Raw genomic sequence first — 23,231 nt, 5'->3', positions numbered from 1 at the left:
ATTAACAAAGAATTTAGGTAGCCTTGTTCTCAAATTAGCTATCAGCATATCGATTGCAGTACACAAGCGAGTAACATGCTCAACCATTGCTACTCCAACTTCCGCAATGCATACAAGGCCCTCCCCCGCCCTCCTTTTGGCAAATCTGACCATGACTCCATCTTGTTGCTCCCCTCCTATAGGCAGAAACTCAAACTGAAAGCGCCCGTGGTTTGGTCGGACCAGTATCGGATAGACCTATCGGATTCCACGTTTCAAGATTGCTTCGATCACGTGGACTGGGATATGTTCCAGGTAGCCTCAGATAACAACGCTGACTCGGTGAGCGAGTTTATAAGGAAGTGTATAGGAGATGTTGTACCCACTGTGAATATTAAAACCTTCCCTAACCAGAAACCGTGGATTGATGGCAGCATTCGCACAAAACTGAAAGCACGTACCACCGCATTTTATCATGGCAAGGCAACTGGGAATATGGCCAAATACAAACAGTGTAGTTATTCCCTCCGTAAGGCAATCAAACAAGCAAAGTGTCAGTATAGAGACAAAGTGGAGTCGCAATTCAACGGAATGTTCAAACACGAAACGTATGTGACGGGGTCTACAGACAATCATCGTCTTGCTTCCAGACAAATTAATCAACTTCTTTGCACGCTTTGAGGACAGTACAGTGCCACCGACACGAACCTCTACCAAAAACTTTGGGCACCTTCTCCGTGGCCGACGTGAGTAAAACATTTTAAATGGGTTAACCCTCGCAAGGCTGCTGGCCGAGACGGCATCCCTAGCCGCGTCCTCAAGGTATGCGCAGACGAGCTGGCTGGTGTGTTTACGGACATATTCAATCAATCTCTAACCCAGTCTACTGATCCCATATGCTTCCAACAGTTCCAACAGTGCCTCTTCTACCTTAGGAGGCTCAAAAAAATGTGGCTAGTCACCAAAAACCCTCACTAACTTTTACAGGCGCACAATCGAGAGCATCATGTCGGGCTATATCACAGCCTGGTACGGCAACTGCACCGCCCTCAACTGCAAGGCTCTGCAGAGGGTGGTGCGGTCTGCACAACGCATCACTGGGGGCAAACTACCTGCCCTCCAGGACACCTACACACCCGATGTCACAGGAAGGCCAAAAAGATCATCAAGGACAATAACCACCCGAGCCACTGCCTGTACACCCCACTTCCATCCAGAAGATGATGTCAGTACAGGTGCATCAAAGCTGGGACAGAGATTGAAAAACAGCTTCTATCTCAAGGCCATCAGATTGTTAACTTCTTACGGCTGAGATCGGCTGAGATCCTGTTAACGGGATCGACTTGACAACAGCCAGTGAAAGTGCAGGACGCCAAATTCAAACAACAGAAATCTCATAATTAAAATTCCTCAAACATACAAGTATTTTACACCATTTTAAAGATAAACTTGTTGTTAATCCCACCACAGTTTCCGATTTCAAAAAGGCTTTACGATGAAAGCACACCATCTGATTATGTTAGGTCAGTACCTAGTCACAGAAAAACACAGCCATTTTTCCAGCCAAAGAGAGGAGTCACAAAAAGCAGAAATAGAGATAAAATGTATCACTAACCTTTGATGATCTTCATCAGATGACACTCATAGGACTTCATGTTACACAATACATGTATGTTTTGTCACAAGCCGGCTCATAGCCTGTGACAAAAATGAGGGGACAAGAACAGGTATAGGCCAATTAAAAGTGTTCTTTATTAAACAAAACTATTAACTTTAAACTAAGAAAAAGGAATGAGGTGTGGAAGTATCATAATGTAAGGTGTATGTAAAGTGCATGGATGCGTGAATATGTGTGTGTGAACATGACTGAGTGAAAACTATGCAAAACTACAAAGGAACAAACAAAACATGATCATACCTGGAGGAGCAGAGAGAGAGAGAGAGGTGATTAGTGAAGCAGTTTTATACCCTGAGCCCAGGTGGCGCCAATCACTAACACTCCAATCAGGAACCGCCCCCTGCACTGCAGAGAAGGAGCCGTGACAGTTTTGTTCGGTAAAGCACCGCGTGGGGCATCATAAAATGCAAATTAATTACTTAAAAATCATACAATGTGATTTTCAGGATTTTTGTTTTAGATTCCGTCTCTCACAGTTGAAGTGTACCTATGGTAAAAATTACAGACCTCTACATGCTTTGTAAGTAGGAAAACCTGCAAAATCAGCAGTGTATCAAATACTTGTTCTCCCCACTGTACATGGAACTTTAGATAAACTTCTCCTTAATGCAACCGCTGTGTCAGATTTCAAAAAAACTTTACGGGAAAAGCAAACCATGCAATAATCTGAGTACAGCGCTCAGACACAAAAACAAGCCATACAGGTACCCGCCATGTTGTGGAGTCAACAGAAGTCAGAAATAGCATTATAAATATTCACTTACCTTTGATGATCTTCATCAGAATGCACTCCCAGGAATCCCAGTTCGACAATAAATGTTTGTTTTGTTCGATAAAGTCCATAATTTATGTCCAAATACATCCTTTTTGTAAAAAATCCAAATTCATGATGCGCAGGCCAGACGAAAAGTCAAAAATTACATTACAGTTCGTAGAAACATGTCAAACGATGTATAGAATCAATCTTTAGGATGTTTTTAACATAAATCTTCAATGATGTTTCAACCAGAGAATTCCTTTGTCTTTAGAAACGAAAAGGAACGCAGCTACCTCTCATGGGGGCGCGCCTGAGTGAGCTCATGGCACTCTGCCAGACACCTGGTTGAAACAGCTCTCATTCCCTCATCCTTCACAGTAGAAGCCTGAAACAAGGTTCTAAAGACTGTTGACATTTAGTGGAAGCCTTAGGAAGTGCAATATGACCCCATAGACACTGTATATTGGATAGGCAAACCTACAAACCTCAGATTTCCCACTTCCTGGTTGGATTTTTTCTCAGGTTTTTGCCTGCCATATGAGTTCTGTTATACTCACAGACATCATTCAAACAGTTTTAGAAACTTCAGAGTGTTTTCTATCCAAATCTACTAATAATATGCATATCTTAGCTTCTGGGCCTGAGTAGCAGGCAGTTTACTCTGGGCACCTTATTCATCCAAGCTACTCAATACTGCCCCCAGCCATAAGAAGTTTTAAACAGCCATCATTAGCACAGAGGAGGCTGCCTACCTACAGACTTGATATCATTGGCCACTTTAATAAATGGAACACTAGTCGCTTAAAGTAATGCGAGATATGTAAACATTCTTATCTCATGTATATACTACTGATCTATTGCATCTTAGCCGCTCTGTCACTGCTCATCCATATATTTATATATTCTTATTCCTTTACTTAGATTTGTGTGTATTAGGTAGTTGTTGTGGAATTGTTAGATATTGCTGCACTGTCAGATCTAGAAGCATAAGCATGTCGCTACACTCTCAGTAACATCTGCTAACCATGTGTATGTGACCAATACAATTTCATTTGATTTAGCAGCGGCTGTGACGCAAACGTTTCGCACATCCCAGCTTATTGTTTTCCTCATTGAACTAACCAGTATGCAAACTAAAACTTGTGTTCTCTTGACGACAAAAGAAGGCGAGGAAAAAACTGTGGTGGAATTGCGACGAATCCAGTTACAACACTTGCATAAGTGATGAATGTCTAAAATCATTTTATTTCTCTTCTTCAGGCTGTTGGGGGCCCTGTGTCGGTGTATTTGCGACCCGCAGCTCAATTCATCCTCCCAGGACATCCGGCCGGCTGAGTCGCTGGGCCAGCTGCTCCTCTTCCACCTCAACTCCAAGTCTGCCCTGCAGCGCATCGTTGTGGCACTGGTCCTCTGTGAGTGGGCCGCCGTGCAGAAGGTAGTCTCTTTTTCGTTCGTCAGATTGTTTTGTTTGGTGCTGTCTGAATAGGAGTTGTTCACCACAATTCTATCAGGATTTATTTTAGAACTGCTTTTATGGCCGGGATTCAAACAAACACAAACTACCTGTGCAGAGCGATTTTTACCTTTAATTTCAGCTTGAGCCGACGTCAAAGGTGTACCGTAGATAGCCAACACGATACCAGCAAACTGTAGTTTCATTGAATCCCAGCCAATGTCAAATGAAACCTTGTCCGCCTTGCCCCCGCCCTCTCTTGACTCAGGTGGTGTCAGCCATGGTCCAGCCTCGCCTGTTAGCCATCCTGTCAGAGCAGCTGTACTACGATGAGATCGCCATTCCCTTCACACGCATGCAGAACGAGTGTAAGCAGCTCATCGCCCTGCTGGCCGACGCTCAGATCGACGTGCGCGACCGCCTCAACTGCAGCGTGTTCACTATCGACCAGGCCAACGAACTGGTGAGGACGACACTCACACTGTATCTGTGTTACATCCCTAAAAGATAAAATGGCAGCCAAATCCAGTGTTTCAATGACATTGTGGATTTCAATTGTCTATTTGTCAGAACAGACATTTTTCTGCTCTTGCCAGTTCAGACCGCATTTCTTTATTGCCCGTTCCGGGATTCGAGTCATCGAACCCTCCGGCTACAGGTCGGCCTCTAACCTTTGGGCCACCTACTGGCCACCTTCCATCTCCATGTTTCAGTCTAAGCTCAGCGGGGATCAAGTTACTATAATAACTTATAATATTCAACATGTTTGATTAAAAAAAAACATCTTATGCGCTCATTTAGCAACGTTAGGTTACTATTGTGCTTTGTGCTGTCTCTGTGGTGTGTTGGCTTGTCTGGGAAGAAGGCCAGGGCCCTGTGCCCATCTGCCACGGAGACACAGGTGTGTGATGACGCCGTGTTAGAGAGACTGATGGTCGTGTACTAATATTGACCGTCTCTGGTCCTATGCTCCCGAGTGGCGCAGTGCCTCTTGCATCTCGGTGCAAGAGGCGACTTTACAGTCCCTGGTTCGAATCCAGGCTGAATCACATCCCGCCGTGATTGGGAGTCCCGTAGGGCGGCGCACAATTGGCCCAGCGTTGGCCGGGGTAGGCCGTCATTGTAATTAAGAATTTGTCCTTAACTGACTTGCCTAGTTAAATCAAATAAAATATGCCACTGTCTGGGAGCAAAAACAATTCTAGCTTTAGGAGAAGGTGGCTGCTTATACTAAGTGTACTACTCCCATGTTTTTGCCACCTTGGTTAAGTCTTCATAGATTCATAACCTACATGTTCAACACAGATTAAATGCAGCTTTTAGCAGAAGACATTTTGAGCTGTCTGAAGTCATTACATTTATGTTTAAATATTGAATCCATGTTCTCCAGGGGTCGCATTAGGTTTCAGAAACCTTCATTTTCAAAACGTAGACCATCATATGTTTTCAAACCATTTCACCTGCATTGAAATTCGAAAGACAGGTGTTTTTTTTGTTGTCGCTTCAGTAGAGTTATCAGGGGTGTGCAACTATAGTTTTTCATTACACAAAATAAATGAATGCCAAACATTTGGGAGGAAATAGCTTAGTTTTCCTCAGAGGACGACCGAAGTGCTGCGCCATTTGGTTAGCAGCCACGCATAAGTAAATTGACTTACCATGAAAGAGCGCGGTACCTTTTGCATAGACGATACATGGCCATCGGCTAAAAAAGTTTGCATTTTAACTAGCTAAAACTACAGGAGAAAAGTAAACGTCAGTCAGAGCACTGTCTGCTGATCAAATGTACCTTTGTGAACGCGGGGGATTTAATTGGTTTGAAGACGAGCAAGATTTTTCATCTGAGTGGGAAAGTGCAACTGAATCACAATTCGTTTAACATTTAGGATTTAGCGCGAACTGCGACAGACAAAATGCCTGCGTTAACAGAACTCAGCGTTATGTTTTATCTTATCTGCATGAGAAACTCAGAATTCTGTGTTATTGCGACCTCTGGTTCTCATCTATTTTGTTGAACATTGGTAATGCAATGATTGTTTTGTGAAGAGATTTGCCCTGAATCTGTCATTCCCTATCAGACTTTGGGTCATTTCCCTTAACTCCGACGGAATTCAACTATAGACCCTATTGGGGTTAATGGAGGCTGAACGCCATTGTATTGAACGATGACAAACCCAGGAATGTTACGAATCACCTTCTACATCCTCTGCTCTTCCCTCCGTACATAGGTGACCACCATCTTCGCAGAGTCCACCGTGGGTCTGGATATGAAGTCCAAACCGTTTCATCCACTGGACAGCAAGCGCCAGCAGGCCCAGTCCACGGTGGGCGAGACCAGTGTGGAGTGGCAGCAGCTGCACCTGCGCGTCCACATGTTCACCGCCTGCGCCGTGGTCAACCTGCAGGTAGGTGTGTCCACACAAATGTCATCTAATACTGGAAACTTGGTTTCTTTATCAACACTTTGCTTTCCCTGATATCGATAGCATGTCTATTGAAATGGTTTTGTTTTAATAATTTCTACATAAAATATACATTTAGTGTGCAAAACATTAGGAACACCTGTTCTTTCCATGACAGACTGACCAGGTGAAAGCTATGATCCCTTATGGATGTCACTTAAATCTACTTCAATCAGTGTAGATGAAGAGGAGGAGACCAGAAATGATTTTTAAGCCTTGAGACAATTGAGACATTGTGGATGTGTGCCATTCAGAGAGTGAGTGGTCAAGACCAAATATTTTAGTGCCTTGTAAACGGGGTATGGTAGTAGGTGCCAGGTTATGTCAAGAACTGCAACGCTGCTGGGTTTTTCACACTTAACAGTTTCCCGTGTGTATCAAGAATGGTCTTACCACCCAAAGGACATCCAGCCAACTTGACATAAGGGTGGCATTGGAGTCAACATGGGCCAGCACCCCTGTGGAACGAACATGCCTCGATGAATTGAGGCTGTTCTGAGGGCAAAGGGGGGATGCGCAACTCTATATTAGGAAAGTGTTCCTAATGTTTGGTACTCAGTGTAGATTTACCATTTTGTAAGTATTTTTTTCCCTCTGCTCACCGTTCTAGCCAAAGCATTGTTTTGCATAATATTCTTAATTGAAGCCCTATTTGGCATTCCAAAGTAGGTCATTGTCTCTATTTGCTGCTGCATTTTATTCCGTATATTTTAAAATCCATTTACACTGGACAAAAATATAAATGCAACGTGTAAGGTGTTGGCCCCATGTTTCATGAGCTGAAATAAAAAATCCCAGAAATGTTGTGCACAAATTTGTTTACATCCCTATTAGTGAGCATTTCTCCTTTGCCAAGATAATCCATCCACCTGACAGGTGTGGCATATCAGGAAGCTGATTAAACAGCATGATCATTACACAGGCCACTTTAAAATGTCCAGTTTTGTCACACTACACAATGCCACAAATGTCTCAAGTTTTGAGGGAGCGTGCAATTAGCATGCTGACTGCAGGAATGTCCACCAGCTGTTGCCAGAGAATTGCACATTCATTTCTCTACCATAAGCTGCCTCCAACGTCATTTTAGAGAATTTGGCAGTACGTCCAACCGGCCTCAACTGCAGACCACGTGCAACCACGCCAGCCCAGGACCTCCACATCCGGCTTCTTCACCTGCGGGATCGTCTGTGGGGGGTTTCTGAGGAGTATTTCTGTCTGTAATAAAGCCCTTTTGTGGGGGAAAACTAATTCTGATTGCCTTGTCCCCCCTGTGGGTGGGCCTGGCTCCCCAGTGGGTGGGCCTATGCCCTCCCAGGCTCACTGTGCCCCTGCCCAGTCATGTGAAATCCATAGATTAGGGACTAATGACTTTATTTGATTTGAACTGATTTCCTCATATGAACTGTATCTCAGTAAAATCTTTGACATTGTTGCATTTTATATTTTTGTTTCAGTATAGATGCATAGTATTGATACCAGCAATATTAGCCAGAGAAGTACATGGTATCATATGGAAACTGAAATGTACAGCGTTAAATCTGGGTTGTGTTCATTAGGCACCGAACGGACTGAAACAGACTATCTGGACTTGACCAATAACAAACGCTCATTTTTGTTTTCTCTCATCCCAACCTGCAGGCGTTACCAGACAAGCTGAACCCAGTGGTGCGTCCGCTGATGGAGGCGGCTAAGCGGGAGGAGAACACCCTGGTTCAGGGTTACGCCGCCTCCTTCATCGCCAAGCTGCTGCAGCAGTGTGCTACTAGGCAGCCATGTCCCAATTCCAAGATCGTCAAGAACCTGTGTTCGTCGATCTGCATGGACCCCCTGCTCACGCCCTCCTCGGCCTGCCCCGTGCCCCCCACTCAGACTGCCAAAGGTATGGGATGGGATGCACAACATTTTTAATCTGGGTCATGTTCATTAGGGCACACCATAGTGAAATGTAGACAAAAACTGGAGAAGATCTTGTGGTCCCTCCGTGTTTCAGCCTGATGAACATGACCCAGATTAACACTAACGAGGTTGTGGCTGCCAGAAACAGATATTACATAGAACCCTCTGACACTCACTCTGTTGACCCTTTCTCTCTCTCACCCCTAGCTGGCATGTCGGAGAAAGAATGCATGCACCACATGGTCAATAAGACCAAGGGCATCATCACCCTCTACCGCCACCAGAGGGCAGCATTTGTCATCACCAGCAAGAGGGGCCCCACCCCCAAAACCTCCAAGACCCCCACCACTGAACTGCCACCCGGCAGCACCATCACCACAGATACTGATGAGGTGGGTGACAGAGGGAGCAAACATTTACCTGTGTATTGACTGTGTTCTTGATGACTATCGTTTATTTTTTCAGAATAAAAAGCCATTTCTCGTTCAGAGAAGAGGTGCCGAGTTCTCTCTGACGACGGTTGCCAGGCACTTTGGCCAGGAGCTGACGAGGTCACTGCCCTACCTGTGGGAGTTTGTGGTGGGACCTTTGAGGGCCGTGGTGGAGAACAACCAAGGCATCGGTATGCTACACTCTTCATTAGATCATATGGGTCATGTTCATTAGGGATCACTGTAACTGAAAGCAAACGTTTTTTATTGGACAAGTAAAGGTAGCCCTTCCCTGTTTCAGTCCCATTTGGTGCCTAATGAACATGACCAAGATGTATTGCTATTTGCTACCCACTGTCCACTTCCAGATGGGCGTCTTCCTATACCTCTTGTATGTGTTGTCATCAATGAAGAGATATTGATGCATTTCTGCTCTATGGTGTTGTAGATGCAAAGCTCCAGTTGGAGAGGGGGGATGCTGCAGCCCAGGAGCTGGTCAACTCTCTGCAGGTGCTGGAGGTCACGGCTGGAGCCATGGCCCCCGAGCTCAAACCTCTGGTAAGACAACATGCAGGAGTCTCACCAGTAGAAACACCACCATCCTATCTAAAGCTCAGAAATGTCTCCAATGTTTTCACACCTCAGTTGTAGTCTGTCAAGATGAGTTCACATCCCTCGCCATCTGCTGTGTAGGTCCAGGAGAGTATTCAGACCCATTGGCTTTCAACATTTTGTTAGGCCTGATTCTATAACTGATGAAATAGTTTTTTCCCTCGTCAATCTACACACAGATGACAAAGCAAAAACAGGTTTTTAGAAATGCTTGCTAATTTATAAAATAAAAAAACAGATATCACATTTGCATAAGTATTTTATTTTTTTAAATTTTTTTTCACCTTTATTTCACCTTTAACTGTCCTACCAGGTTGGCCAGTTGAGAACAAGTTCTCATTTACAACTGCGACCTGGCCAAGATAAAGCAAAGCAGTGCGACACAAACATCACATGGGATAAACAAACGTACAGTCAATGACACAATAGAAAAATCTATTTACAGTTAGTGCAAATGTAGTAAGATTAGGGAGGTATGACAATAAATAGGCCATAGTGGCGAAATAATTACAATTTAGCAATTAAACCCTGGAGTGATAGATGTGCAGAAGATGATGTGCAAGTAGAGATACTGGGGTGCAAAGGAGCAAAAAAATAAATAACAATATGGGGATGAGGTAGTTGGGTGGGCTATTTACAGATGGGCTGTGTACAGGTTCAATGATCAGTAAGCTGCTCTGACAGCTGGTGCTTAAAGTTAGTGAGGGAGATATGAGTCTCCAGACTTTTGCAATTCGTTCCAGTCGTTGGCAGCAGAGAACTGGAAGGAAAGTTGGCCAAAGGAGGAGTTGGCTTTGGGGATGACCAGTGAAATATACCTTCTGGAGCGTGTGCTACGGGTGGGTGCTGCTATGGTGACCAGTGAGCTGAGACAAGGTGGGGCTTTACCTAGCAAATACTTATAGATGACCTGGAGCCAGTGGGTTTGGCGATGAATATGAAGCGAGGGCCAGCCAACAAGCGCATACAGGTCGCAGTGGTGGGTAGTATATGGGGCTTTGGTGACAAATTGGATGGCACTGTGATAGACTACATCCAATTTGCTAAGTAGAGTGTTGGGCGGGCGGGTGCGGGCAGCGATCGGTTGAAGAGCATGCATTTAGTTTCACTTGCATTTAAGAGCAGTTGGAGGCCACGGAAGGAGTGTTGTATGGCATTGAAGCTCGTCTGGATGTTTGTTAACACAGTGTCCAAAGAAGGGCCAGAAGTATACAGAATGGTGTCGTCTGCGTAGAGGTGGATCAGAGAATCACCAGCAGCAAGAGCGACATCATTGATGTATACAGAGAAGAGAGATGGCCCGAGAATTTAACCCTGTGGCACCCCCATAGAGACTGCCAGAGGTTCGGACAACATGCCCTCCGATTTGACATACTGAACTCTCACTGAGAAGTAGTTGGTGAACCAGGTTAGGCAGTCATTTGAGAAACCAAGGCTGTTGAGTCTGCCAATAAGAATGCGGTGATTGAGAGTCAAAAGCCTTGGCCAGGTCGATGAAGACGCCTGCACAGTATTGTCTTTTATCGATGGCGGATATGATATCGTTTAGGACCTTGAGCGTGGCTGAGGTGCACCCATGACTAGCTCGGAAACCAGATTGCATAGCGGAGAAGGTACAGTGGGATTCGAAATGGTCAGTGATCTGTTTGTTAACTTTTCTTTCGAAGACTTTAGAAAGGCAGGGTAGGATAGATATAGGTCTGTAACAGTTTGGATCTAGAGTGTCTCCCCCTTTGAAGAGGGGGATGACAGCGACAGCTTTCCAATCTTTGGGGATCTCAGACAATACGAAAGAGAGGTTGAACAAGCTAGTAATAGGGGTTGCAAGAATTGCGGCAGATAATTTTAGAAAGAGAGGGTCCAGATTGTCTAACCCAGCTGATTTGTAGGGGTCCAGATTTTGCAGCTCTTTCAGAACATCAGCTTTCTGGATTTGGGTGAAGGAGAAATGGGGGAGGCTTGGGCAAGTTGCTGTGGGGGGTGCAGAGCTGTTGACCGGGGTAGGGGTAGCCAGGTGGAAAGCATGGCCAGCCGTAGAAAAATGCTTATTGAAATTCTCGATTATCGTAGATTTATCGGTGGTGACAGTGTTTCCTAGCCTCAGTGCAGTGGGCAGCTGGGAGGAGGTGCTCTTATTCTCCATGGACTTTACAGTGTCCCAGAACTTTTTGGAGTTTGTTCTACAGGATGCAAATTTCTGCTTGAAAAAGCTAGCCTTTGCTTTCCTAACTGCCTGTGTATATTGGTTCCTAACTTCCCTGAAAAGTTGCATATCGCGGGGGCTATTCGATGCTAATGCAGTACGCCACAGGATGTTTTTGTGCAGTCAGGTTTGGAGTGAACCAAGGGCTATATCTGTTCTTAGTTCTACATGTTTTTGAATGGGGTATGCTTATTTAAGATGGTGAGGAAAGCACTTTTAAAGAATAACCAGGTATACTCTACTGACGGAATGAGGTCAACATCCTTCCAGGATACCCGGGCCAGGTCAATTTAGAAAGGCCTGCTCTCTGAAGTGTTTTAGGGAGCGTTTGATAGTGATGAGGTGTGGTCGTTTGACCGCGGACCCATTATGGACGCAGGCAATGAGGCAGTGATCGCTAAGATCCTGGTTGAAGACGGTAGAGGTGTATTTAGAGGGCAGGTTGGTCAGGATGATATCTGAGGGTGCCCGTGTTTATGGATTTAGGGTTGTACCTGGTAGGTTCCTTGATAATTTGTGTGAGATTGAGGGCATCTAGTTTAGATTGTAGGACGGCCGGGGTGTTAAGCATGTCCCAGTTTAGGTCACCTAACAGTACAAACTCTGAAGATAAATGGGGTGCAAGTAATTCACATATGGTGAACAGGGCTGAGGGGGGTCTATAACAAGCGGCAACAGTGAAAGACTTATTTGTGGAAAGGTGGATTTTTAAAAGTAGAAGCTCGAACTGTTTGGGCACAGACCTGGATAGCAAGACAGAACTAAGGCTTTTACGGTTACAGAAGTCAACAAATGATAGTGCCTGGGGAATAGGATTGGAACTGGGGGCTACAGGGCCTGGGTTAACCTCTACATCACCAGAGGAACAGAGGGGAAGTAGGATAAGGGTACGGCTAAAGGCTATAAGAACTGGTCGTCTAGTGCGTTGGGGACAGAGAATAAAAGGAGCCTATTTCTGGGCGTGGTAGAATAGATTCAGGGCATAATGTACAGACAAAGGTATGGTAGGTTGTGAATGCAGTGGAGGTAAACCTAGGCGTTGAGTGATGATGAGAGAGGTTTCGTCTCTGGAGGCACTAGTTAAGCCAGGTGAGGTCTCTGCATGTGTGTGGGGTGGGACAAAAGAGCTATCTAAGGTATTTTGAGCGGTAATGAGAGCTCTACAGTGAAATAAAACAATAAGAACTAGCCAAAACAGCAGTAGAACAAGGCATATTGACATTCGAGAGAGGCATAAAGCAATCACAGGTGTTGATCAGTAGAGCTAAGACAACAACGGATAAATGGTGATGAAATGGGCAGAGCGGATCAGTTAGGTACATACAGGACCTGAGTTCGAGGCTGGGGCCGACAGGTAAAAAATATTAGGTACCGTGTTATTGAAACAGTTCAGGGGGAATCAGCTGTGTAGCCGAGTGATCATAGGGTCAAAAGAGCAGCAATAGGTGAGTCAGGGTGCTGTTCAGTAGTCACTACTACGCTAGGCGAGCAGGGGACACAGCGTTCAGAAAATCTAGCGGGCCGGGGCTAGTAGATGGTTTTTCGGCGACATCGTGACAGAATAGCCTGTTGAGACCACATCGGGCAGTCACGTCGGCAGTCAAGTCGAGATGGATCGGCAGGGCTCTGTGTCGACAAAAAAGGGTCCAGTCCAGTTGGCAAAGGAGATATTGTAGCCCTAGAATTTGCATGTATATGTGCCTAGCTCGAGGCTAGTTCAATGCTAGCTAGTGCTTGCTTCGGGACAGAGGCGTTAGCTAACAGTAGTCACTCATTTGCAGCTAGCTAGCTGTGATGATCCGGTGTAATGATTCAGAGCGGCAGCAATCCGGTGATATGGTAGAGGAAAGCAGTCCGATATGCTCTGGGTTGATATCACGCTGTGCAGACTGGCATGCGTTGTCCGAGCTAAGGCTGAGTGGTGGCTGGCTGGTGACCGAGGAAGAAGGTGAAGACCTCTAGCCGTGGCTAACAAAGACTAGTAGCTAGTTAGCTGGCTAGCTCCTGATGGAAGTTCCAGTTATAAGGAATAAAAATAGCAGATCCGTACCACATTGGATGAGGCGGGTTGCAGGAAAGTATATTTAGTTCGTAGATAGAAAGTGAGATTAAGATATATACGAAAAAGTCTTCTTGGGTGTAACTCTACAAGCTTGGCACACAAGCTTGGCACACCTGTATTTCGGGAGTTTCTCCCATTCTTCTCTGCAGGTCCTCTCAATGGATGGATGGAGAGCATTGCTGCACATCTATTTTCAGGTCTCCAGAGATGTTCGATTGGCTTCAAGTCCGGGCTCTGGCTGGGCCACTCAAGGACATTGAGACTTGTCCCGAAGCAACTCCTGCGTTGTCTTGGCTGTGTGCTTAGGGTCGTTGTCCTGTTGGAAGATGAACCGTTGCCCCAGTCTGAGGTCCTGATTACTCTGGAGCAGGTTTTCATCAAGGATCTCTGTACTTTGCTTCGTACAGCTTTGCATCGATCCTGACTAGTCTCCCAGTGCCTACCACTGAAAAACATCTCCACAGCATGATGCATCCACCACCGTGCTTCACCGTAGGGATGGTGCCAAGTTTCCTCCAGACGTGATGCTTGGCATTTAGGCCAAAGAGTTCAGTCTTGCTTTCATCAGACCAGAGAATCTTGTTTCTCATGGTCTGAGAGTCCATTAGGTGCCTTTTGGCAAACTCCAAGCGGGCTGTCATGTGCCTTTTCCTGAGGAGTGGCTTCCATCTCTAACATAAAGGCCTGATGGGTGGAGTGCTCCAGAGATGGTTGTCCTTCTGCAAGGTCCTCTCATCTCCACAGAGGAACTCTGGAGCTCTGTCAGAGTGACCATCGGGTTCTTGGTCACCTCCCTGACTAAGGCCCTTCTCCCCCGATTGCTCAGTTTGACAGGATAGCCTCCTTTAGGAAGAGTCTTGGTGGTTCCAAACTTCTTCCATTTAAGAATGATGGAGGCCACTGTGTTCTTGGGGACGTTCAATGCTGCAGACATTTTTGTTGGTACCCTTCCCCAGATCTGTTCCTCGACACGATCCTGTCTCGGCGCTCTACGGACAATTCCTTCGACATCGTAGCTTGGATTTTGCTCTGACATGCACTGTCAACTGTGGGACTTATAGACAGGTGTGTGCCTTTTCCAAATCATGTCAAATCAGTTTAATTTACCACAAATGGACTCCAATCAAGTTGTAGAAACATCTCAAGGATGATCAATGGAAACGGGATGCACCTGAGCTGAATTTCATGTCTCATAGCAAATGGTCTGAATACTTATGTAAATAAGGTATTTATTTATTTTTTATACATTTGCAAAAATTTCAAAACCTGTTTACGCTTTTTCATTATGAGGTATTGTGTGTAGATTACTGAGGATTTTTGGGGTGTTTTAATCCATTTTAGAATAAGTCTGTAATGTAATAAAATGGGGAAAAGTCAAGGGGACTGAATACTTTCCAAAGGCACTGTATGCCTCAAGCCAAAATTAATGGTGAAGATGAGCACCGGTATCTGGAAATTACGTGGTGGTGTTTTGAATTGTGGCATGTACATCACTTGCCACAATCCAAAACACCACCTTGTGTTCTGGGACGTGCGTTTATCTCTCGACTTTGACATGAAAACATCAGACAAACTTTGATTTTGGAGCGTAATGTCTCAGAATAGCGCATTTACTGTATTGTCTGTCTGATAAGTTCTTCCCCTCTGTGTTTCAGTTGTTGGAGCACCTGCCCCACCTGTTCACCTGTCTGCAGCACCCGTACACGGCCGTGCGTCACATGGCGGCGCGCTGCGTTGGTGTGCTCAGTAAGATCGCTACCATGGAGACCATGCACCTGTTCCTGGAACGTGTGCTGCCCTGGCTGGGGTGCATCGAGGATGGCACTAAGCAGGAGGGGGCCATCGAGGCCATGGCCTGTATCCTTCATACGTGTCAGACATGTTCCCGTATATGGGCAAACAACCAATGGTTTTTATATAAGATAGAAAAATGACATGCCATGTAGCAGACACTTTATCCAACAGTATATTGAGTGCATGCATACATTTTTTTGTAAATGTGACCCCACCATGAATTGAACCCAAAACCCCACAAGACCTGACATAACTGAAAGAATGGGTGTAATATTGAAACCAGGGGAGTTGGTGTCTTGTGGTTGGTTGTCCTTGACCCCTTGGCCACCGCTCCCCAGGTGTGATGGAGCAGTTGGATGTGGACATTGTGCCGTACATTGTGCTGCTGGTGGTGCCGGTGCTGGGCCGCATGAGTGACCCCAGTGACAGCGTCCGTTTCATGGCCACGCAGTGCTTCGCCACCCTCATCCGCCTGCTACCACTGGAGGTAAACACACACACCGAACAATACAGCATAGACAGTATGTTTTAAGGAGATTTGTTTGAGCAAGTAGTTATTTGGGAGTAGTTATTTAGTCTTTTTTGGGATGCCAGGTAATTTGTAGATCTGTGATTCTGCGCAGTCCGACTGCAGTGTAGTCGATTTCAAACGCTCGCTAGATCTTCGGTGTTACTTCCTACTGTGCAAATTTGGTTATTTGCCTTTTGCCCAATAGAGGGCAGTATCTCACTATTTTCCTATGCTGAATATTTTATGTGATTGTCATTTGGAGGATGTGTGTGTGTGCTCTAATGAAGTTGGGCTTTTTTTCTTCATGGCGACATTGACATCTGTCAGCGGTTAAGTGTTCATTGGGTCATTGGTTGACTTCAATCAGAGAGATTAAGTGGGAGTAATGAATCAGATGCACTGCAGAATCGGGACGGCTGAATGTCACCCGAATGACCTCCCATACCGCCCAGACACAGTTGACTCCCATATAAAAAATGTTGGCACCTGGTAATGTTTGTTTGGATATCTTACACCCTTTTCACACTATCACACTATGCTGACCACAATTGTAATGCGCTCAGGTATTTAATTTTTTCATTATTTCCAGCAAGGTTCCAGCAACTATGGTGGATGTGAAACCAGGTCAGCAAAGTACAGCTGGGCTTGGTTCAGGTTAGTGGTGTGAAAAGGGTTTTGAGTCTGCCTTTTTATTATTATTTGTTAACGTAGGCGGGTATCCCGGATCCTCCCACCATGTCGGATGATCTGATTCGCCAGAAGGCCAGAGAGCGTCACTTCATGGAACAGCTGCTGGACAGCAGGAAGTTGGAGAACTACAAGATCCCTGTGCCCATCAAGGCTGAGCTCCGCAAGTATCAGCAGGTGTGTGTTTACATGGCCTTTATTTTTTTTTACGTGTGTTTATGTGTGCATTTGCATTTTGTGGGTGTTAGAATTCGACCAACAATTGGTCGGCCAATATTAGCCATTTTCATAATCGATCGGCTAACAGCCCTTGACTATAGGTGCAGCTGAGATCTCCTTTATAGCGCGAGCGCACTGTGCCTGTTGTGTCAAGCTGCTGCAAGCTATCTTTCCTCAAGGAACCTATAGGCTGCATCTTGCTACCCACTCATGCTGCACATCATTTATCACACTTGTATAATGCAAAAATGTTGAACCCTAAATTAATTTCCTGTTCGGCAAAACAATGTCCATACAGGCTACGGCACAAAGACTGATACCGTTGGCTCGCTAGTTAGCTAGCAAGATAACATTCAGCATTCACAGAAAGCTAACTTTGCTAGCTAGCTTACAGCTAAAGTAGGGATGGAAATATCAGTCATTTTTGCAGCCGACTAACAAACCCCCATTAATCGGTTAACAAACAGTTAAATTCATCCAAACAGTCAAATTAGTTGAAGGAAAGTACTATGCATGGGTAGGGGGTAAAATAACATTGCTGAACTGAGCATACCACATGATACAACTCTGAAGCACAGTGCATTTTGTTTAATGTCTGTAGGCCTTACCATTGCTGAGATATTACAATTTGTGTGTACGAATTCTGGGTCAAAAGGTCACAGGAGATAATGCACCGGTCAATGGCAGAGCCTTTTCCATAATGACACAAGTGGACTCGGATTAATAAACAAACTCAAATATCTCAAGATAGGAAAGTCCTATCAACATGACATTTTCAAGGGTTATACAATAATATGAGCATGTTAAAATGAAATAGAATTAAATATGTTTACATACCGTAAAACTTCAATTAAACACTGAGTCTCAAATAGCCACTTGTCCTATTTTTAGTAGCCGGGCAATGTTACACATTTCAGCAATATAAATGCCTGTTTTAAATTAATGCCCTGTCTAAATTAATTGTTTACGAGGTTACCGTGACTTGTTTACGAGGTTTAATGTTTGATGTGTCATATTATATAACTTTTCCAAGTCATTACTGAATTATGGCAATCAGCTGTTTTTATCGCCAGTAAGTAACTGCTAGCTACTGGATGATAGCTAACTGGCAAGCACAAAAATTCAATACAGACCCCAAGAAAGTACAGACCCCAAGAAATTGGCCGATCGCCATCTAGTGGTGAAAGTGAGATCTGCCGAAAAATGCACAGTCAGAGGATAATAATTCTGTCAAGGAAGTTTGTCTTAATTAAAAAAAGGGTGTAAATGATAACACATTAGTGCAGGAAATTAAGGAATTGATTAAAAAGCTGGAAATAAACAATGAACTATGCAAATGAACAAAGCTGTGTGCATTAAGGAAATAGTCTGTTGTGTCCAGTGATTGAAGCAAATAAAAGCCTGGGCTATTAATTGAAGTTTTACGGTATGCACCTGTACTGTATACATTTTGTGTTGTACGCAATAAATCATTGACCAATTAGGCTTTTTCCACTTAAGTTATTTATTTTGGCCTACTAATGCAATTAGTCACACACATATGCTACAGTACTAACCAGAGGTAATACTGTAGGGTTTTAGTGTGCTTCTAACAGACACTTATGTAATTTGACTCAACATTCTCTTATTTTTCTTGTGCCCACCTGCTCTAAAACCGTCTGCGGTGGCGGCTAACCTTCCTGATAGCTACTCTAGCAAAGGTGAGATTGTAAGATTGCATGAAATCTTGACAGCAGCATAGCAAAATGTTCCCAAGAATTTGACTTGTGTAGTGATATATATATATATAATTTTTTTTTGCCGTTTCGTCAGATGTATATCTCACTCAGGCGTTTTTTTAGCTTTCTCACTTCCAGCGAAAAGTTTTTGGAAGAAGCGTAAAACCGCTCTGGCCCCACTGATTGTGCGCTCCCCGATATCAGAGACATGCTCATGAGTGGTTTATCAGACAAAATTGACATTTACACATTATTCACAACATGTTAACGAATGTGCCAACATTTTTATGATTTAGAAAGTGCGCACCAGAGTCAAACAGCAGAATCCTCAGTCAAGATTGTCACGTGACCTAACACCCTAGCATGGGTACAAGGAATGGAAATGTGTCATTAAAAGCTTTAAAAACATGCGACAATAGCGAGCCGATCGTCTCATATTATTGAACGTGCAACTACTGTAATGAAGCAGACGAAGTAAGGCGTACAATTTGCGGGAAAACATTGATCTAAAAGATGCACCTGATGGAGTGGTTTAAGAGAAACATCTCCGTTGACTTAGAAAGAGGGGAAATCTATATATGCAACAACTAGGATGGGTTAATATGACTAGGATTTTGCCTTTGGCTTCTGGACAACGAAAGAAGGTGGATATGAAAACCAATAGAGAAATGCTGACACGTTTTGGGTCGCTAGCTTAGCTGTTAGCTGTTGCATGCGTCTCCTTTCTCTCTCTGCTCCGCTGCTTCAGCCTGCGTCTGAGTTGCCTAGCAGCAAGTGTCCGCTCTGGCTTGTTGCCTAGCAGCAAGTGTCCGCTCTGGCTTGTTGCCTAGCAGCAAGTGTCCGCTCTGGCTTGTTGCCTAGCAGCAAGTCTCCGCTCTGGCTTGTTGCCTAGCAGTAAGTCTCCGCTCTGGCTTGTTGCCTAGCAGTAAGTCTCCGCTCTGGCTTGCTCATAGCTCGCTCTGACTAGACTGAGCCATTAGTTGACGTTACTCAAGCTACTTTCTAACTCTAAACTCACTGTACTTTACTATTTTCGTCAAAATAAGAATTCCAGTCGGATCCAACACTTTGTTTTTGACTGACGGGTTTGTTATATTCTGACACCAATTTAATGACACAAAATTATGCAAATTAACCTATAGGCCGATTAAAAAATATATATATATAAAAAAAAATATATATATATATATATCCTTGAGTCTATTGATGCAGCTGTGCGTCAATCTAAGTAACATTATAATAAAAATACCAATCAAAATCCATACATTTTAAGCTAGATGTATATTTGAGCTAGGGATGTTGGCCTTCAGCATGTGCGGTGGAAGGTGGCAGAGCTACAGCGGTGTTTGTCAGACATCCTGAAAATCGGTATTCTCACAAACGTCTGTAGCGTCCGAACGGTTTGACTCTATGGAAAGGGAAGACTCTCACGAACATGATGGGGTTCTCTGTTTTGCTCTATGACCCCCACAAGTTTCACAGGACTCGTCTGAAGGTAACCCACACAAACAAATTAAGGTAGTTTTGTGCCAACAAAAATAAGGGGTTAAATATGTCAAAAAAATACAAATTTCCTGAGCTTTCTTATATCTCCTAGGTATAGGACAGACACTTAAATCGTATTCCTTATGTGTAATTTTTTTACTGTCTTTGCCGTTTTAGGAATGTGTTATTCCATGTGTTTCTATGGGCTATAGTTGTAGGCCAAATTCAATATTTTATCACTATTTTTTTATTCCGAAAGGGGTCCTAAAATTCAAAATCAATAGCTAAATCCATGGTATGAACAACTTAAAACAATTCCATATGTTACAGATGACAAACACTCTACTGACATTTGCCAAAACAAGCTCAGTAACTCAATGCATGCATTCATTGAATATGCTTTCCCCTGTATTGTAAGTAGGCCTAAACTACATCTTGATTTACCCAGTTTATCAATAGATTTACTATACAACAAAGTCAAATTTATTATTATTGTAAGGGCTATCAAAGTTAACGCGTTAATCACAGTTAACCTTTGAAATGTTAAGCACAATACGCTCTGCTGTGCGGTTGTCAGTAGTTACCACAAGCACAAAGTAATAATTATGACTAATCCACAGATGGAACAATGAGACAGAGACAGATAATTCGCCGGATGTATAAATGTGAAGCATCCGTTTGGCGTTTCCACTCACTACCAAACATATGATAGAGGAAGAGGAAGCCCACTGGCTGGTAGTTGGATGAGATTGATTTTGGCCGACGTTCAGCACATTTTCTCATCAATGAAACATTTTGATTTCAATAGTTTTCTGTTCCCAAAACTGTTTATGAACGGAGTGGACTGTTTTTTAATATTTATTTTTGTAGATTTCGTTTGTAGACTTTGCCCTTTCAAAAAATCACGTTGTTTAGAAGTGCAAAGGCGAATTGAGTTATTGCGCACTTCAGGAGGTGTTCCATAACGCAAATATGCAGATCGCGCCAATAGGATCTCGCTAGTTCGTGCTTGGCTCTGCCCACTATGACTCGTCTGTTCCAATTGGAAACGACAGGCTCTGGTATATTTTGGTTTAGTTATATTTTTTGGTGGCTATTAAATCTGATTTTAATCTTAACCACACTGCTAACCTTATGCCTAACCTTTAAATTAAGACCAAAAAGCAAATTGTTGTGTTCATTCATTTTTACGGTATAGCCAATTTTGACTGTGGCTGTGGTAACTAGTGACAACCGTAGTGTGCTCTCGGTCTCAGACTACTCAACAGCAACTGCTTGCTGCTGTCTCTTGTGTTGCTTAAACACCCATTATGCATGCAGTTTCGAATGAAAATGTACAGAAAGTTCATCCATAAACGCATTCCAAGGGCATTTCTTTAGATAACAGCCAAAAACGTAAATTGCACAGAAGTAGCTAGCTAGTTATGCTAACGTTAACTAGCAGCTAGCTCATCAAACAAGAATGTTTACAATGCCATGGCTGAATAACTCTTGATTCAACTCTAATCAAGAAGCATTCAGCTGCTGTAGATTAGGGTTGGAGTGAAAATCGACAGAACGGTAGCTCTCAAGGAACAGGGCTGGAAAGTGTGTGTGTGTGTGTGTGTGTGATATCCACTACTCCTCAGATATGCTCCAGGACTAAAAGATGAGGGATGGCCTTGTCTCTAACTAGTTAAATAACTCTGCAAGCAATTCAGCACTTTCCACTTTATCTTCCGTCTCATCGTTTTCTGCCAGCCTCTACAAATAGGGTTTGCTTTAAATGTAGCAGGGAGGGCAGCTGCTGCTGACAAATGGCTTTTGAACAGAACACACATTTTAAAGTGGTTGAATGGATGGGCTTTGTGCCCAACATCCATCTCTCTAATGGAAAAGTGATTTGTAGATCAGTGATTCTGCCTGTGATGTAGTCATACGCAAAATGTCAGCACAGTGACAATGTTTGTATGAATTCTTTCACTCGTCACTTCACACGGTGTGGCATGAAATGCAGTGCAACAGCTCATTGAGTCACATCATTGTCCCACCCTGCCTTAGCTAGTATGCAGAATGTGATTGATAAGGTTATTAAAATGACTAATTTGATGGACCGTTTCAATGACTTTGATCTTTCCAGGACGGAGTGAACTGGCTGTCCTTCCTGAATAAGTACAAGCTGCATGGTATCCTGTGTGACGACATGGGCCTGGGCAAGACCCTGCAGTCCATCTGCATCCTAGCAGGGGACCACTACCTCAGGTACTTAACTGCATGACCACACAAACAGGTTGTTTTCCAGGCCGACTATATTGCAGTTGCACTGCATGCATCAATCAACGGTTGCATGTCATGTCATCGACTGTGCAGTCGGGCATCAGATTGCTATATCATATGTGGTTACCAGACGTCATCAGAGCACGCAACAGAACAGTGTACTGTCTACATTTGGTTTATTTTTTATTAAATCGTTTTCAACAAATATTTTTTCAAGTTTTATTGAATTCCGTGACGCGGTTAGCCTTTACGGCTGGGACTGCAGGTTTGTGTTGCGGAATCCTCTTAATAAGTAGCAGTTAGCTGCTAGCCGTCATGAAAACAGAGCAGGCTAATGCTAGCAGTGCAAGCCCACCAATGTTTTTTTCCCACGGCTGGGCACAAATGCTTTAGGTGTTTTGATTTCCACACAATCACAAGATTGTGGAACTGTCAAATGGACTGGGATTGGTCTGCCCTATATGCACCACCACCAAGCAGCTTAAGGGAAAGAGATCCTTCAGCTATGAGAAGCGGATTACCTATTTTCTTACCGTAGCCCAGGCAAACCAAACCTGTTTTTAAGTGCCTCTTATAGCTAAGCTGTCTGAGTCAGGCGGCGTTGATCTGTCCCAATCCAATGGCTAGATATTAAGCTCAACTCTGCGGCCCATTGGCGACTGGATCTCGCAAGCCGTAGGAGATCGGGGAGGCAGTCTGGCCACTCTTCATATATCCGAGAAGATCCGATTCCGCTATCAAACAGCTTTCCCCTGCTTGATACAGACCACCCAGCCCGGAAGTCAACACGGATCCTGGGAATATACCAACAGCCAGTGGCACCCTCCTACATGGCCACCACAGTTTAGCAGGTCGCTGACTCGAGACAGAAGGATCTCGGGCCAGCCGCCACCTTCCTGGGGTTTTCCGACGCCATCCACTGTTGCTGGTGAGAAGAATCAGGCTAGCCTGGCTCGAAGCCTCTGTGGACCGACCCAAAGACCACTGTCACACAGGAGCCCGTTTCCATGACATCAACTCCCTCCTGC

At 44.2% G+C, this 23,231-nt stretch overlaps 1 protein-coding gene across 2 annotated transcripts in view; it reads left to right on the top strand.

The window, feature by feature from the left end:
- Window positions 1-23,231, top strand: part of LOC120017541 (TATA-binding protein-associated factor 172-like) — a 69,558-nt gene that overhangs the window by 36,542 nt on the left and 9,785 nt on the right. For both annotated transcript variants that reach the window (XM_038960376.1, XM_038960375.1), the window contains exons 18-28: window positions 3,675-3,849; window positions 4,136-4,330; window positions 6,096-6,272; window positions 7,968-8,208; window positions 8,433-8,617; window positions 8,691-8,847; window positions 9,105-9,214; window positions 15,189-15,390; window positions 15,666-15,814; window positions 16,550-16,702; window positions 22,067-22,188. In XM_038960376.1, the coding sequence (XP_038816304.1) occupies window positions 3,675-3,849; window positions 4,136-4,330; window positions 6,096-6,272; window positions 7,968-8,208; window positions 8,433-8,617; window positions 8,691-8,847; window positions 9,105-9,214; window positions 15,189-15,390; window positions 15,666-15,814; window positions 16,550-16,702; window positions 22,067-22,188 (1,866 nt within the window). The remainder of the gene's footprint in view (window positions 1-3,674; window positions 3,850-4,135; window positions 4,331-6,095; window positions 6,273-7,967; window positions 8,209-8,432; window positions 8,618-8,690; window positions 8,848-9,104; window positions 9,215-15,188; window positions 15,391-15,665; window positions 15,815-16,549; window positions 16,703-22,066; window positions 22,189-23,231) is intronic.

Source organism: Salvelinus namaycush, chromosome 22, assembly GCF_016432855.1.
Source record: "Salvelinus namaycush isolate Seneca chromosome 22, SaNama_1.0, whole genome shotgun sequence".
Classification (NCBI taxonomy): domain Eukaryota; kingdom Metazoa; phylum Chordata; class Actinopteri; order Salmoniformes; family Salmonidae; genus Salvelinus; species Salvelinus namaycush.
This window is presented reverse-complemented; position numbering and strand designations above follow the sequence as displayed.